A 14,564-nucleotide genomic window follows, 5' to 3' on the forward strand; every position below is an offset into this window, starting at 1 on the left:
ACAAAGAGGTAGATGTTAATAAAAAAATTCAAGTAATCCAATTAATAATATTTTAATACTCGCTAGCGCGAATGGAAGTATTTTAAATAGAATTTCAAAATTATTTAACAAGATCGTTTAAAAGTTTCTCGGCTATCGGCAAAGTCGTCGTCGTCGTCGTCGTTGCCGTCGTTGCCGTCGTTGCCGTTGTTGTCGTCGCCGTCGTCGTCGTCGTCGTCGTCGTCGTCGTCGTTGGTATACGACGACGAGTGGCATCACGAGAGAGTTTATACGAAAGAAGAGGAGAAGAATTTTAAACGAAACGAAATCTTTAATTCCCTTCTAGCCCGAAGGAGAAGCGGAGATTTAACATCCTTCCGCCCTTCCATCCCAAAGGCCATACCCTTCCGGTTTAATTCCTTTCCATCTTTTTCCCCCTTTCCCCTCTATCATTCTCTCTTTCTTTCGTTCCTTTTTTCTTTCTTCTCTTTTTCTTTTTTTTTTTCTTCATTTTTTTGATCCTTCTTTTTTCCCTCCTTTCCTTTTTCTTCCTTTCTTTACTTCCTTCTTCTCTTCTCTGTTTTATCTTTTAAATTAAATGTTGTAACGGCTCGAAGATAGATCGTTTGAGATTATTCGTATAACAGGGTATATCGAGAAAATAGAAATGGAGGTAACGTCGATAAACGAAAGTCGGTTCCATAACGCTCCCCCTTTATTTTCGTTTATGTTTCAGCAAAAACGGTTACGTTTGCATCATGTTTCATAAAAGGGACGAACACGTGATAGAGATGCAACTATCAAAATGGAGCCAGCAGCCGGACGACGTGTGCAACTCGAGTACATTCAACTCCCATTCGACACCGTTCACGACGTTCATTAGTAAGTCAGCAAGGATCGTTTTGGAAATATATTTTCTCTTGTATTATTCCAGTACGTGAGCTTGAACAAGAGAAACGACCGGACTTGATGATTCTAAACGAATTCGTGATAAAGAGAGAGAGAGAGAGAGAGAGAGAGAGAGAGAATCCATTCGACATCCAGCATACATATGTTATCACCACAATTTATTGATCTTTCAAATTGTCATGGCAAAGCTAAAATCGAATTTGAAACTCTCCAAAGAAACTGCTTATCAGCTGTAAATTGAATGTTTCGTTCGAAAGAAAGAAAGAGAGAGGAAGAAAGAGACAGAAAGACAGAGAGACAGAGAGAGAGAGAGAGAGAGAAGGATAGATAGAGAAAGAAAGGAAGAAAGAAAGAAAGAAAGAAAGAAAGAAAGAAAGAGAAAGTTGCAGAGCGTTCTTCTCACTTCGAGTTTGACTTCGTGGCTTCTCGATTTCCGTTATTATCCGTTATCGAGCAAGCGTGTTTCTCGCTCGACTGATCACTACCATCCCTCCACATTTCCTCCTCCCTTCCCCCTCGACTTCGAGTAATCTCGAACTTGTGAAAGTCTTTGCTGAAAGATAAAAGGAAAAAAAAGAAAAAAATCGACTTTACTTCTCTTTCTTTTCTTTTTTTCTTTTTCTCTCTTGCTTTTTTTTTTTTTTTCTTTTTTCTTTTTTCTTTTCTTTTCTTATTCCTTTCTTCCAAGTTCGTTGTTGACCGAAAAAAAGAAAGACAAAGAGAGGATAAGGATAGACATAAAGAAGAAACAAGAAAGGTATAATCTCTTTGAGGAGTAAGGAGGAAAGAAGAGGGTCAAGAGGACGACGACGATGTTGGAGAGCCGTCAGTGGGAGGGACGCGCTTAATCCAAGGGAAAACTCGAACTGGAACGTGCTCGCAAACTATACACCTTGTCCGAACTTATTTGGGCGTACATACATACATACATCGGGCTATCGATCGGTCGACGATGCCAAGACGTTTACAAAATAAAAAAGAAAGAAAGAGATAGATAGATAGAGACAGAGAGAGAGAGAAAGACAGAGAGAGAGAGAGAGAGAAAGAAAGAAAGAAAGGGATAAAGATAATTCATTATTTGCAAAATCGGTATCATCGAATTTAACAAAAGTATCAAAGTACGTAACAATCGTATAATTTACGAGCTATACCATTTATACGACTGTGTAAACAGTATGGTCGTGCTTTTACCTTCGAACTTATTTCAATGTACCCAGTAACATATGTTACGATACGTAGAACGTCGAAAGTTAGAAACTAGTACGCAAAATTTAACAATCAATTCGCACACTAGGTACGTCTTTACGAGCGCACACATAACATCTTTCTCTCTTTCGCGAATCTCAAATCGTTATAGCCATTACTCGATTCCATAAGCGTGACGAAGACCAACCTGGTCGTTTCGAATTTATCGTGGTTTTACTCACGATTCTCTCTCTCTCTCTCTCTCTCTCTCTCTCTCTCTGTCTGTCTTTCTCTCTCTCTTTCTCTCTCTCTCTCTCTCTCTCTCTCTCTCTCTCTCTCTCTGTCTGTCTTTCTCTCTCTCTTTCTCTCTCTCTCTCTCTCTCTCTCTGTCTGTCTTTCTCTCTCTCTCCCTCTCTCTCTCTCTTTCTTTCTCTCTCCTCCCACTATTCTAACTTTCGACGTACAAATACGCGCGAGATAGCATGCCCAAACGAATAAATTCCATTCTATGTAGTTCGGTTAAAAGTGGAAATGCACGAAGGAAATATAGTCGGGAGCATTGGTGCCGTTACTTTTCGTTCGCGAAATTTGAACCTCGAACGAAATATCAAGAATGAAAAAACTCTTTTCTCTTTTATTATTTTTTTTTTTCTTTTTACATCGATACAGGATCGTCTTTATATTTGAAACTTCTCTCTCTCTCTCTCTCTCTCTCTCTCTTTGTCTCTCTTCTTTTTTTCCTTGTCTTTTTCTCCTCTTCTTTTTCTAAATCAAATTCTTGATATATATATATATATATATATATATATATATACATATATATATATATATATATACCTATCTTTAAAAGAAAAAGAAAAGAAAAGAAAAGAAAAAGAAAAAAAAAAATATTGAACGAATAACATCCGTCCATTCAATGTCATTAGTTTTTCCTTTTTCTCTTGTTTCTTTTCATGAACTTATCAGCATCGGATCCAATGACAAGACAATGCCCGTATCTTGGTCATTACGAAATCGTTTCCGTGATGTTCTGGCATAGCGCCGACAATGTCGAGGATACTGTAGGAGTGGACGGTGAGGTAAGCATAGCCAACGTCGTCGAAGTAAAGGACGTTAGAGTGACGTCGACGCCGTTCCCAAGGCGATGCCATCACGAGAGAGTTCGTTGGTTGGATATAGGATGCAGGACGCCCGATCGAATGGAGTTTGCGACCTCCTGCAGCGACGAAGCACTATCCGGTAAGATCCTTTACTATTCTCTATCCTTCGCATTAATCTTCGTTAGCACGGTTTACACGAGCAATTAACTCTAAGATATTTTGTTAATTAAATATATCGTCGAGTGGAACCATCAACAATCTCTCTCTTGTCTCTCCCTCCCTCCTTCCCTCTTCTCCCCCCTCCCTCTCTCTCTCTCAGTCTTCGTTCTTCTTAAACATTGTCTTCGTGGAATACTCGAATGTGTACACAAAAAGTTCCTTTACTTTAGAAAAGGTCATACAATTCTAATCTACGAGATAAGAATATTTAAATCCAAGATACAGATATAATCTCCGATCGATTTGTTTCTATATCCCATCTAATATATGTCCTTTACGTAAAACAAACGTAAATACCTTTTATAGATACTTACGGTCGAAGTAGGTTTGAAAGGTTTGTCTGAGAGCGCCCGTAAACGTTAACAAGCCGAGAGTATTGAAAGGAGTATCAGAGAAAGAGGATAAGAGAGGAATGAAGGAGTAGAAGAAAGAGGAGGAGGAGGAAGAGATGAGAAGAGTAGGAAGAGGAAGGGTGATATTACGACGCGGAACGTATGACGTTGAGAGTCGGTAGAATCGATGGAGAAAGCTCCCTTTCCTAGTTCCTCCCCCTACATCTTACCCATCCTCGAATCTCTCTCTTTTCTCTTTCTCCTTTTTCTTTGTACACTTTTGCTCGTACTTACTTCGACGTTGGTTGGATGGATAGATCAGACACCACAGAAGCTCGAGCGAGAAGGAAGAGTTCGACTATGACTGTGGAACACGTCCGCCAGGAACATCTTATCGGATTACTCGCTCCAGCTCACACCCCTTGTCCCGACCCGTTTCACCCTCAAGCATAACCACCCTCTTTCTCTATCTATCTATCTATCGTTCACTCTCTCTCTCTCTTTCTCTCTCTCTCTCTCTCTCTCTCCCTCTCTCTCTCTCTCTTTCTGACTTGACTCTTACTTCGAAGTAAAGTTATCGAGAGAGCAACGATAGTTAGTCGAAGGAAAGGCGCTGGCGTGACGGCTTCGCTAAGCTCTACGCGTCGGCGCGTTCCTCGCTAGAGAGTTCTCGCTTTATTTAGTTGTAAGCACGTCGAGGCAAACTCCAAAGGGGTATCGGTCAATTAGTTTCGTCGCTTCGTTGTACGCGCTTTGGAGAAACAAAGAGAATTAGAAAGAGAGAGAGAGAGAGAGAGAGAGAGAGAGAGAGAACAACTCGACTTGGGAAGTCGAGTTAATCAATTTTAATCGTCTTGCTTACTACGATGTTACGTTATCACGTTACATCGTCGCCATTATATCTAACACATTAATAAAACACAATATTTTTCTTCCAAGCGATTCCTGGGAAGGGGGGCGAAAGGGGACGGCGGGAATGATCTTCTCAGATAATTTTCAAGACAATCTTCGTTTTTATCTTCATTCGCTAGCTTGATTTTTCTCGTTTTTCTTTTCTTCTTCTTTTCGTTTTGTCTTCTGTTTTTCTTTCTTTTTTCTTTTGTTTTTTTTTTTTTTGTTTTCTTTTTGTTTCGTTTCGTTTCGTTTCGTCGATTCATTCTCCTTTTATAGCGCGTTACGATCGAACGAGTTATTTTTTTACTTTTTCCTTCTTCTCTTTCTTCTCTTTTGTTTTTCCAAACGTTTTAGAAGATCATCTTAATAAACTTTTCCCGAATCGCTTTAGGAATACCCAAAGGTGTTTTATTTTATGAAAGAACGTCACGAGGAAGGAAAGTTCGATGGATCAGTCTTTTTTATTTCTTTTATCAGACTCATCCGTCTTCGTGATCCCTATTATTATCGTAAATGCTCTTATCCTTATACAAAACAGAAAAGAAAGATAGACGGACAGAGATAGAGAGAGAGAGAAAGAGAGAGATATGATATATCGTGAAGATTGGTTGTTAATTTACAGCAGGTTGCAGCGTAACGTTTATCACGGTCCTACGTAATAATCCTTCGTGGTATTAATGCACTTGAGCCTTGAGACAGACGACAAACCACGTTTCGCATCTGGATTCTGGAATTATTTTAGCGGGAACAGCTCTCTCTCTCTCTCTCTCTCTCTCTCTCTCTCTCTCTCTCTCTCTCTCTCTCTCTCTCTCTCTCTCTCGATAGTACGCGACGAGCGAACGAGCGAATGAACGAACGAACGAAGCGCGTTGACAAAAGCAGGGATTTAGGCACTCGAGCCGCCTCTCGTGTCTCGTGTTAGTCGAGGCACAGAGATCGCACACGTTACGTAATTGAATGTGTATGTGCGCTTCGACACAAGAGCAACGAGAACGAGTGGAAAGCAAAATGGCTGTTAAGACTTAGTACAAACAATTGATCTCTTCTTGCTATCTCTTTTTCTCTCTCTCTCTCTCTCTCTCTCTCTCCTTCTCTCTATCTCTATCGTACTGTTTATCAACGTAAACGTAAAGGTCTTGTTCAATTCTTACGAATTGACAATAGTTTCTTTGTTATTAGTTCAAGGTCGTCATTCTTATTAGAAATTTGTAATTTTCCTTTTATTTACTCTTCCGTTTTTCTCTCTTTCTTTCTTTCTTTCTTTCTTCCTTCCTTTTTTTCTTTCTTTCTTTCTACGATAATAAACCATTAATAATAATCGAACGTTACGTAGTAGTTACTTATATACATATATACGCGGTCAGTTAGGTTGGTTGTTGTTGTTTGTCCAGTTTGAAAATTTCATCCACCTTTTCTACTTTTCAATTACGACGAGTTTTCCCGTCCATGAAAACGTCAGCTATCCTATACTACCTACCCTTCGACCGTTCAACAAATATCGGCTTTGGCGAAAGTTGTTCTTCGCACAGCTTCTCCTTACCCTCGAATAAAATCGAATGTGTGGATCCTAAACTCGATGGGTACCCATGAAGAGAGAACTCTAGGTGCACATTTCTATCGATCTAAGTTTCTTACGGTTCTCGAGATGAAAAGAGAAGAAGAAGAAGAAGAAGAAGAAGAAGAAGAAGGAGGAGGAGGAGAAGGAGGAGAAGAAGAAGAGAAATGGGAGAGAGACAGAGAGAGAGAGAGAGAGAGAGAGAGAGAAATAAGGTGAACCGCATTATTAGTTTCTTGAACGATGCTGGATACCGATTTTCTACTTACACAAAGCTGAAAGAGAGTGCTATACCGATAGAAAGAGAAGGATAAAATAAGAGAAAGTAAGAAAGGAAGAAATAGAGTAGGAGGAAAAAGAAGAAAAAAAAGAAAAGAAAAAGAAAGAGAGAAAGAGAGAGAGAGAGAGAGAGACAGTAAGAGATTCGATGAGCCACGCTGTAAATTTTCCCTTCGCAGAGTCTCAACTTCGATCAGGTGTACTCGCTCGAATTGTCACGACCCATATCAAACGATTTACGACTTTGCTATCTTTTCGAGTCGTCGAATACGTCCGCCCCTTTGCGGCGAATCGAATTGGTGGAATGTTTTACTTTCTTAAAATCGTTATTTGAAACTCCTTGAATTTTCACGTTTTTTTAAAAAGCATTCTTCACGAATAATCAAACGTTAATTAATCATCATCATCATCATCATCATCATTCTACCATCGCCATACTCTCCACTATCTCCTTCTTTTATCTTCAAAAAAAAAAAAAAAAAAAAAAAAAAAAAAAAAAAAAAAAAAAAAAGAAAAGAAAAGAGCTCGACAATTTTTTCTACGTCTTCCTTTCTTCCATTCTTCCTTCTTGTCTTTCTCGTTTTTTTTCTTTTTATCTTCCCCTTTTTTAACTTCTCTTCTTTTCTTTTTTTTTTTCTTTTTTTTCTTCTTTTTTCTTTTCTTTTTCAGAGTATTTGTGTCATGGAACCTGGATCGAGAACGACACGGCTTACTTGGTGGCGAGTACCGACGTCGGCCGTTATTGCCTCGTTTACAGTGCATCCGCCGCTACGACCGGAGATAGAGAACTTTCTGTGACGGGTCATCTTGCATCATGTCCGAGAGCCTCGCATCGGCATCCTGTCTCTTGGCAGGTTAACCTCACTTCCTACGGTAAGCATTCGAGGAATTTGATAAATAAGTTTGAAGAGAGAAGGAGGGATGAATGGATGGATAGATAGATAGATAGATAGATGGATAGATAGAAATAGAGATTAGAGTTTGGTGAAAGATAGAGATAGAAATAAAGATAGATTGACGGACTTTACTCGGCTATGTTTTTCTTTTACTTTTATTTCTTTCATTCAATTTCTTTTTCTTTTTTCTCTATTCCCCTCCCCCTCCCTCACCCCCGTTTCCTCTTCTTCTTTTACCTTTCCTTTTCATTCATTTCTTTCAAATACAATTTTAAAGATGTTCCTTCATGAAAAGCTTGTATATCATCGTCGATTTGAATTTCAAAAATTTCTCTCTCTCTCTCTCTCTCTCTCTCTCTATCCTTCATCTCTATCTTTATCCCTATCTCTATCTCTATCTCTATCTCTATCTCTCTCTCTATATATATATATATATATATTTCTATCTCTATTTCTCGCAAAATAATTTCTGCTTGCAATGACGAAACCTACACCGCGCTTGCATATAATTAATTTCAACGCGGGAATTCGCGTATTTGTACGCAGCTTGATCTCACTCGGGCAAATTTATGGTCGTACCACATCGTCATACGTTCATTCGTGGTTTCTGCACGGTATAAACGTTCATATGTCACCCGAAGGAGAAGAAGCCATAAGTTATAATATACGTGATTCATTCCATATGAAAGTATTCCGTCCAATACGTAATATCAAAATTGTTATCTACTTGAAGTTGACGAGTCGTCGTCGCTCATCGAAAGTATTTCTTTTTTTTTTTGTTCGTTTCTTTCAATTATGCAAATATAAAATTTTTAACGCGTACATGTAAAGCAGTAGTTATATATTTTTTTTTCTTTTTTTTTTTCAGTATCATATCTCACATTGCTTTAATGAAAATCGATTATTCGAAAAGCGAATATATATATATATATATATATATATATATATATATATATATATACGCATAATATAGAAATGAAATATTTCTGGCAGCTGAATACATAAAATAAAGACAGAGAGAGAGAGAAAGAGAGAAAGAGAGAGAGAGAGAGAGAGAGAGAGAGAGAGAGAGAGAGAGATGATTGAAGTACTTTTTACACGTTATATTTTATGACATGTATGTACGTCATACGTGTGTATAGTTGTAACCAAAGCTGTCCGTCGAATAATTTTCCGAACATGTAGGTACTCATACTCTCCATCACGATTTCGCAACGATCCGTCCGTTAAAATTGATTTGTTCGTTATGTTAGCTGGCTGTGTTGTTGTTCGTCCATAAAGCGAACATTTACAACAGACATATCGTGTACGTTTAAAAATAAAATGGGTGAATCTATGTAGGAGAATATAGACAGATAGATAGATAGATAGATAGATAGATATTTGGTATAGTGTGTGATCCATTGACTGTAATATATATATACATACATACATACATATATATAAACTCATACACACACACACACACACACACACACACACACATACACACAAACATATATATATATACATATGTATATACATACATATATTTGTTCTTGTTGTTTGCAGTTCAATGCGGCGACATCTCGTCTGCGTCGTCGTGGAGGTCACACGTGTCCTCCACTGTGCTCCTCATCGTTCTCAGCGGCATCCTCTTTGGCAGATACATCGCGAGGTGATGCCACTGAACTTTGAAGCGCCATACGCGAGTGGCTGTATAGTTTAAAGGAAGAAAAATCTTTTCGATGGATGATGTGACGAATTTCAAAATACGAATGAAAGATGAGAGAGAAAGAGAGAGAGAGAGAGTGAGAGAGAATGAGAGAGCGAGAGAGAGAGAGAGAGAGAGGGAGGGAGTGAAGGAGAAAACTAAATAAACTCGCGAGAAAAGACGAAGGAGAAAGTATATATAATAATCGATTTTTTTAGGAGTTAAGCGATATTCGCACTTCGTGCATCGTAAGATAAGAGAAAGGAAAAAAAAGGAAGAGGAGAAGGAGGAGGAGAATGAGGAAAAAAAAATGAAAAGCATAAGAAAATGATAAACAGTGCTGATTAAGAGAAGAAGAGTGACCGCGTGAAAAGTATCTGGATAGAAGAAGTTGTGTATAAATTATTTATTTATTTATTTATTTATATTCAACGATAAACTTACTATTGCTATTATCATTAATATTACTAATCTTATCACTAATAATATTATTGCTATTACTTACGATATATTTAACATCGCTACGAATGTGGCAGACCGCGGAACGACGATGCAACTAAGCTAGCTAGCTTAGCTTTAACTTAGCTAATCTTTGCTGGAAGATTAATCGAATAAAACGATACGTTTGCACAACGAGTAAAAGAAAAAACTATGTATCCCCTTTCTTCTCTTTCTTGTTTACCTTTTGTTTCCTTTGGTTTTTATTTTCCTATTTTTTTTTCTCTCTCTTTTTTCTTTTTTCCTTACGTATTATCTATCTATCTCTACCGACGGTGAAAATGAAAATTCAATATCCGTACGTTCGATTTTTGTTATCGTCTATAAGACAAAGAAAGAATGAATTATATTCAATTCAATTTATTCGATATTATTGATTCAGATCGTAAACTATTCAATAGAACTGTGGTTTTAAAAGTTATACATTATTAATTAATTGTAATAAAATGACAACAAGAGGGAAAATTTAAATACGTTCGGGAATATATGGTAACGAAAGTGAAACAGATTTGTTTGAAGTTAGTAACGGAGAATAATATATATATATATATATATATACTTACTTACTTCCATATGTACGTAAGTACTGACGATAAATATATATTTAAATGAGTACGCATGTATGCGAGTAAATACTTATTATAAGATTTATAAGAGAAAGAAGGATAAAAACAAACGTAGAAAAGAAAACGAATCATCGGCCAAAGTCGAGATCTCATTGTCAGTGTGATTTTATTTTGTTCTCACTCGGCATAGGAAAAGAGGATAAAGAGAGAGAAAGAGAAAGAGAAAGAGAGATAGTAAGGGAAGGATGGTAAACTCAATTCTGGTTTACTCCCAGTTCACTTCGATTTCACTCCCATCGGTAACGTGGTCATATATTCCGTGCTCATACCCCTTGTTGGAAATCTGATTTTTCCGCTAGGTTACGATTTGCTTCTACTCCCCATATTGGTAACTTGCGCGAGCAACTTCCCTTTCGTAATTTCGTAGCAATTTCGATCGGAGTAAAACACACATTATACTATCGTGTGCCGTCTGGCGTGTCTATATTTTTTTCTTCTTTTTTTTTTTGGATCTCTCTTTCTTCCTTTCTTTTTTTTTCTTTCTTTCTTTCTTCTTTTTTTTCCTCTTTTCTCGAAATACACACACACACACACACACAGAGATTTTCTTTCGCATTGTCGTCGACGTAATGACAAGATAGAAATTCATTCATAGAGTGGAGAGGGTTAAGGAAATAGAATAGAAAAAAAAGGAAAAGAAAAAGAAATCGTAAAAAAAAAAAAATAAAAAAGAAAAGAAAAAGAAATGATCGGATATTAAAAATCGAATGTCGGATAACACAAATCTAATGTACTCATATTGCTATAAAATATATACGTATGTATGTATAAGTATATATACATACATAAATACATACTTACATATTACACATGAATATGCGTTACTCTGTTTGCCTTCTAATCGATTTCCTCTAAGAGATTATTTGGCAAGGATCCGTCGGTTAGGTTTGGTTTCCTTTGGTTTGCTTTGGTTTGCTTTGATTTGGATCTTTCCTTTCCGGTTAATATTAATTACGATTTTTATTAAAGAATCGCGTCAGATTCAGAAATATTCCTTCAAAAATAGATCAAATAGTGGTATTCTTAATATAGAAAGAGTAAGAAAGAAAAAGAAAGAAAGAAAGAAAGAAAGAGAGAGCGAAAGAGAGAGAGAGAGAGAGAGTGAGAGTGAGAAAGAAAGAGAGAAATAGAGAAAGAGAGAGAGAAAGAGAGAAAGAGAGTAAGAAAGAGAAAGAGTGAGAGAGTGTGAGAGAGAGAGAGAGAGAGATCGAAAGGAATGAATCGAGAGCGTCGTATTGAACGTACAGGATGTTATATAAAACGATGTATTATAAAAACAAGGGTGCTGGGGCCAATATTACGTGAATCCGTTGATAGTCGATCGAGAGTGATAAAAAGCGAGAGAGAGAGAGAGAGAGAGAGAGAGAGGGATCGTTTGTGCGTATGTGTATGTGTGAATGTAAGTATAAAAGACAGAGAGAGAGAAAGAGACAGAGAGAGAAAGAGAAAGAGAGAGAGAGAGAGAGAGAAAGAGATTGAACGAGAAAATGACAAAAGGGATGGTGATGATAATGATGATGATGATGAACATGAAAGAAATTGATATAATACATATTTAAGCGTATATGTATCTGCCACATTCGCAGTTTTGAGCGACGATGATGATGCCGTCTCGTTGGCTCTTCAAAGGAAAAGAGATGTAGGAGGAGAAAGGAGTAAAATAATTAACGAGTTCGAGTGTACTTAATCCGCGCTTCAATTTAGATTTTGCGATTACTACTGTAAAAAAAAAAAAAAAAAAAAAAAAAAGGTATAAAGAGAAAGGTTATAGACAAAGAAGATAGGGGAAATCGATCTTCGTTCAGTTGGTTGTTGTTTATTTTTCGAAAATCGGAATCTTCTTTTCTTTTCTGTTCTTTACTTTCTTTCTTCCTTTCTTTCTTTCTTTCCTTCTTTCTTTCTTTCTTTTTTTCTTTCTTTCTAATCACCGACTTTAGTCATGAAGATTTTTACACGGAAACACAGTAAATATTATTCTTATTATTCTTGTTTTTTATTATAATTATTTTTATTTATTTATTTATTTATTTATTTTTTTTTATTATTAATATACTATTATTGTTGTTGTCGTTATTGTTATTTTTATAGGACGAAAACGGAGATCTTGAATGGCGTTTCTTTGTACGAATATTAATGATTAAGCGGTTTTAAAGATATAAATATATACATATACATATACATATACATATACATATACATATACATATACATATACATATACATATACATATATATATATATATAAATATAAATATAAATATAAATATAAATATAAATATAAATATAAATAAAAATATTATTATTTACGTGTATAAAAATATTTTAAATCATAAGTTATCTGTAAAAATTAAGAATGCACCTTTCTGTATAAATAATAATAATAATAATATTAATAATAATAATAATAATAATAATAATAATAATAATAATAATAATAATAATAATAATAATTACAAAAAGAAGAAAAAGAAAAAAAAAAGAAAAAGACAAAGCAAAACAAACGAAACCGAAATGACATGATACGTACGTACATAAAAAAAAATACATATTAAAAATATTAGAGCACTGCCAATAAGTTGAAAGATAAAAAAGAAAGAACGAAATCCTTCGTTCGCTCTTCGAACGATGACGACAATGACGACAATGACGACAACGATGACGACGATGACGACGATGACGACGATGACGACGATGACGACTATGACGATGACGACAATGACGATGATAATAGTTCCAATCGTTCGCCGTTAATCTTGACTTATCAGGATAATTTGCAAAACGACATATCTATTGTGTGTACGTACGTAGGAAAGAAAAAAGAAAGACAGAAAGAGAAAAAGGAAAAGTAATATGTCTCGTATAGAAAAGTTTTGAACGACGGGCGATCGTTCTTCCTCATAGAGAAGAATTCGCTGCCGATTTGTAAAGAGAGAGAGAAAAAAAAAAGGAAAAAAAGATAAAAAGAAAAAAGAAACAAAAAATAGAGAATGCGCGCGCGCGTACGATTGTGTGTGATAGAGAGAGAGAGAGAGAGAGAGAGAGAGAGAGAGAGAGAGAGAGAGAGAGAGAGAGAGAGAGAGAATGATTACAAAATGACATAATCGCGAAACGCGTTCACTCGCGAAATCACGACAAAGTATATATGCATATTTTTAAGTGCAATCCGTTTAATCGAAACTCTATAAATAATAATGAATCGTCGAGGAGACGGGAGATGATGAACAGAGCAAAAAATAAAAAGAAAAAAGAAAAAAAAAGAAAAATGCACGATCCATCGTTACAGATCGATCAAAGAGAATATAAAAACGAGAGTCGTCCGGCAAGGAAATGCATTTAAAAGGAAACATGTTTTAACACATTTTCTTCCTTAAATTTTCCATTCGAATAAATTGGATTAACTAATATTAAATAAAGCGCGAATCGACGATTGGATTCGATTTGTACATAATAGAGGATGTAATAAAAAAAAAAGAAGAGAAAAGAAAAGAAAAAAAAGAAAAAAAAAAAGAAAAAAAAAGAAAAAGAAAGGAAAAAAAAGAAAACACACACACACACACACACACACACACACATACACACGAAGAAAAAGTTAAAGAAAAATCGAGTTAGAAGAAACAAAAAAGAACAAACGTGCTTTCGACGCGCGTACGTTGATCGTAGCACGGTCGTGTTATACTAATCATTCCTGTATAAAGATAAGAGAAATGGAGAGGTAGCAAGATGAAAGAGGTTTGAAAGAAACTCGATTTTATATTGGAACTAAGAGAGAGAGAGAGAGAGAGAGTGAGAGAGAGAGAAAGAGAGAGAGAAAGAGAGAGAGAGAATGTAGATTTCAGGGTATTTATATCGAGGGTTATATAGTTATATAGATATACAAGAATATTTAAATTATAAAATATATTACAAAAGAAAAGTATATATATATATATATATATATATATATATATGTATATATATACTATGTTTTTATTGTTGTAAAGTTAGAAGAATAAGGATGATCTAGTGTCGTAAACGAATGATTACGTACACTTCGAAAAGCATCGAAGAACGAAAAAAAAAAAAAGAAATCATGTGATTCGCATTTTACTAATTAGCACGATCGCACGTATATCTCTATGTACGTTAATACAATACAAATCCATTCGTAAAAGTTTGTGCTCGCAGTTTAACCGGATGCATTTCATTCAGAATGGAAAAACAAAAACAGAGAAAAAATAAAAAAAAGAAAAGAAAAAACAAAAAAACAAACATATAACGAAAGAAATAAAATGTATAGAAAGAGTAATGAGAAAAGAAGGATTTCCTTTTACTTACCGGCTCGAATTCAAAAAGAACTCTGGAACTATATAATAGGATGTAAATTGTAATATGCGAATCGTCATCGCTCCCCTGTAAATGG

At 35.7% G+C, this 14,564-nt stretch overlaps 1 protein-coding gene across 6 annotated transcripts in view; it reads left to right on the forward strand.

Annotated features, from left to right (window-relative positions):
* LOC118440299 (uncharacterized) overlaps nt 1–12,288 on the forward strand; it is a 272,562-nt gene extending 260,274 nt beyond the window's left edge. For 5 of the 6 annotated variants that reach the window (XM_035863130.2, XM_035863128.2, XM_085658293.1 and 2 more), the window contains 5 exons: nt 716–861; nt 3,040–3,312; nt 7,122–7,325; nt 8,900–9,005; nt 9,260–12,288. In XM_035863130.2, coding sequence (XP_035719023.1) covers nt 716–861; nt 3,040–3,312; nt 7,122–7,325; nt 8,900–9,005; nt 9,260–9,266 — 736 coding nt within the window. In that variant the 3' untranslated portion in view covers nt 9,267–12,288. Of the gene's footprint in view, nt 1–715; nt 862–3,039; nt 3,313–7,121; nt 7,326–8,899 lie in introns of all 6 variants that reach the window. The other variant, XM_085658294.1, reaches the window with a different exon arrangement.
* Nucleotides 12,289–14,564: the final 2,276 nt, after the last annotated feature.

Source organism: Vespa mandarinia, chromosome 7 (assembly GCF_050613455.1).
Source record: "Vespa mandarinia isolate Hongniang chromosome 7, ASM5061345v1, whole genome shotgun sequence".
NCBI classification, from domain to species: domain Eukaryota; kingdom Metazoa; phylum Arthropoda; class Insecta; order Hymenoptera; family Vespidae; genus Vespa; species Vespa mandarinia.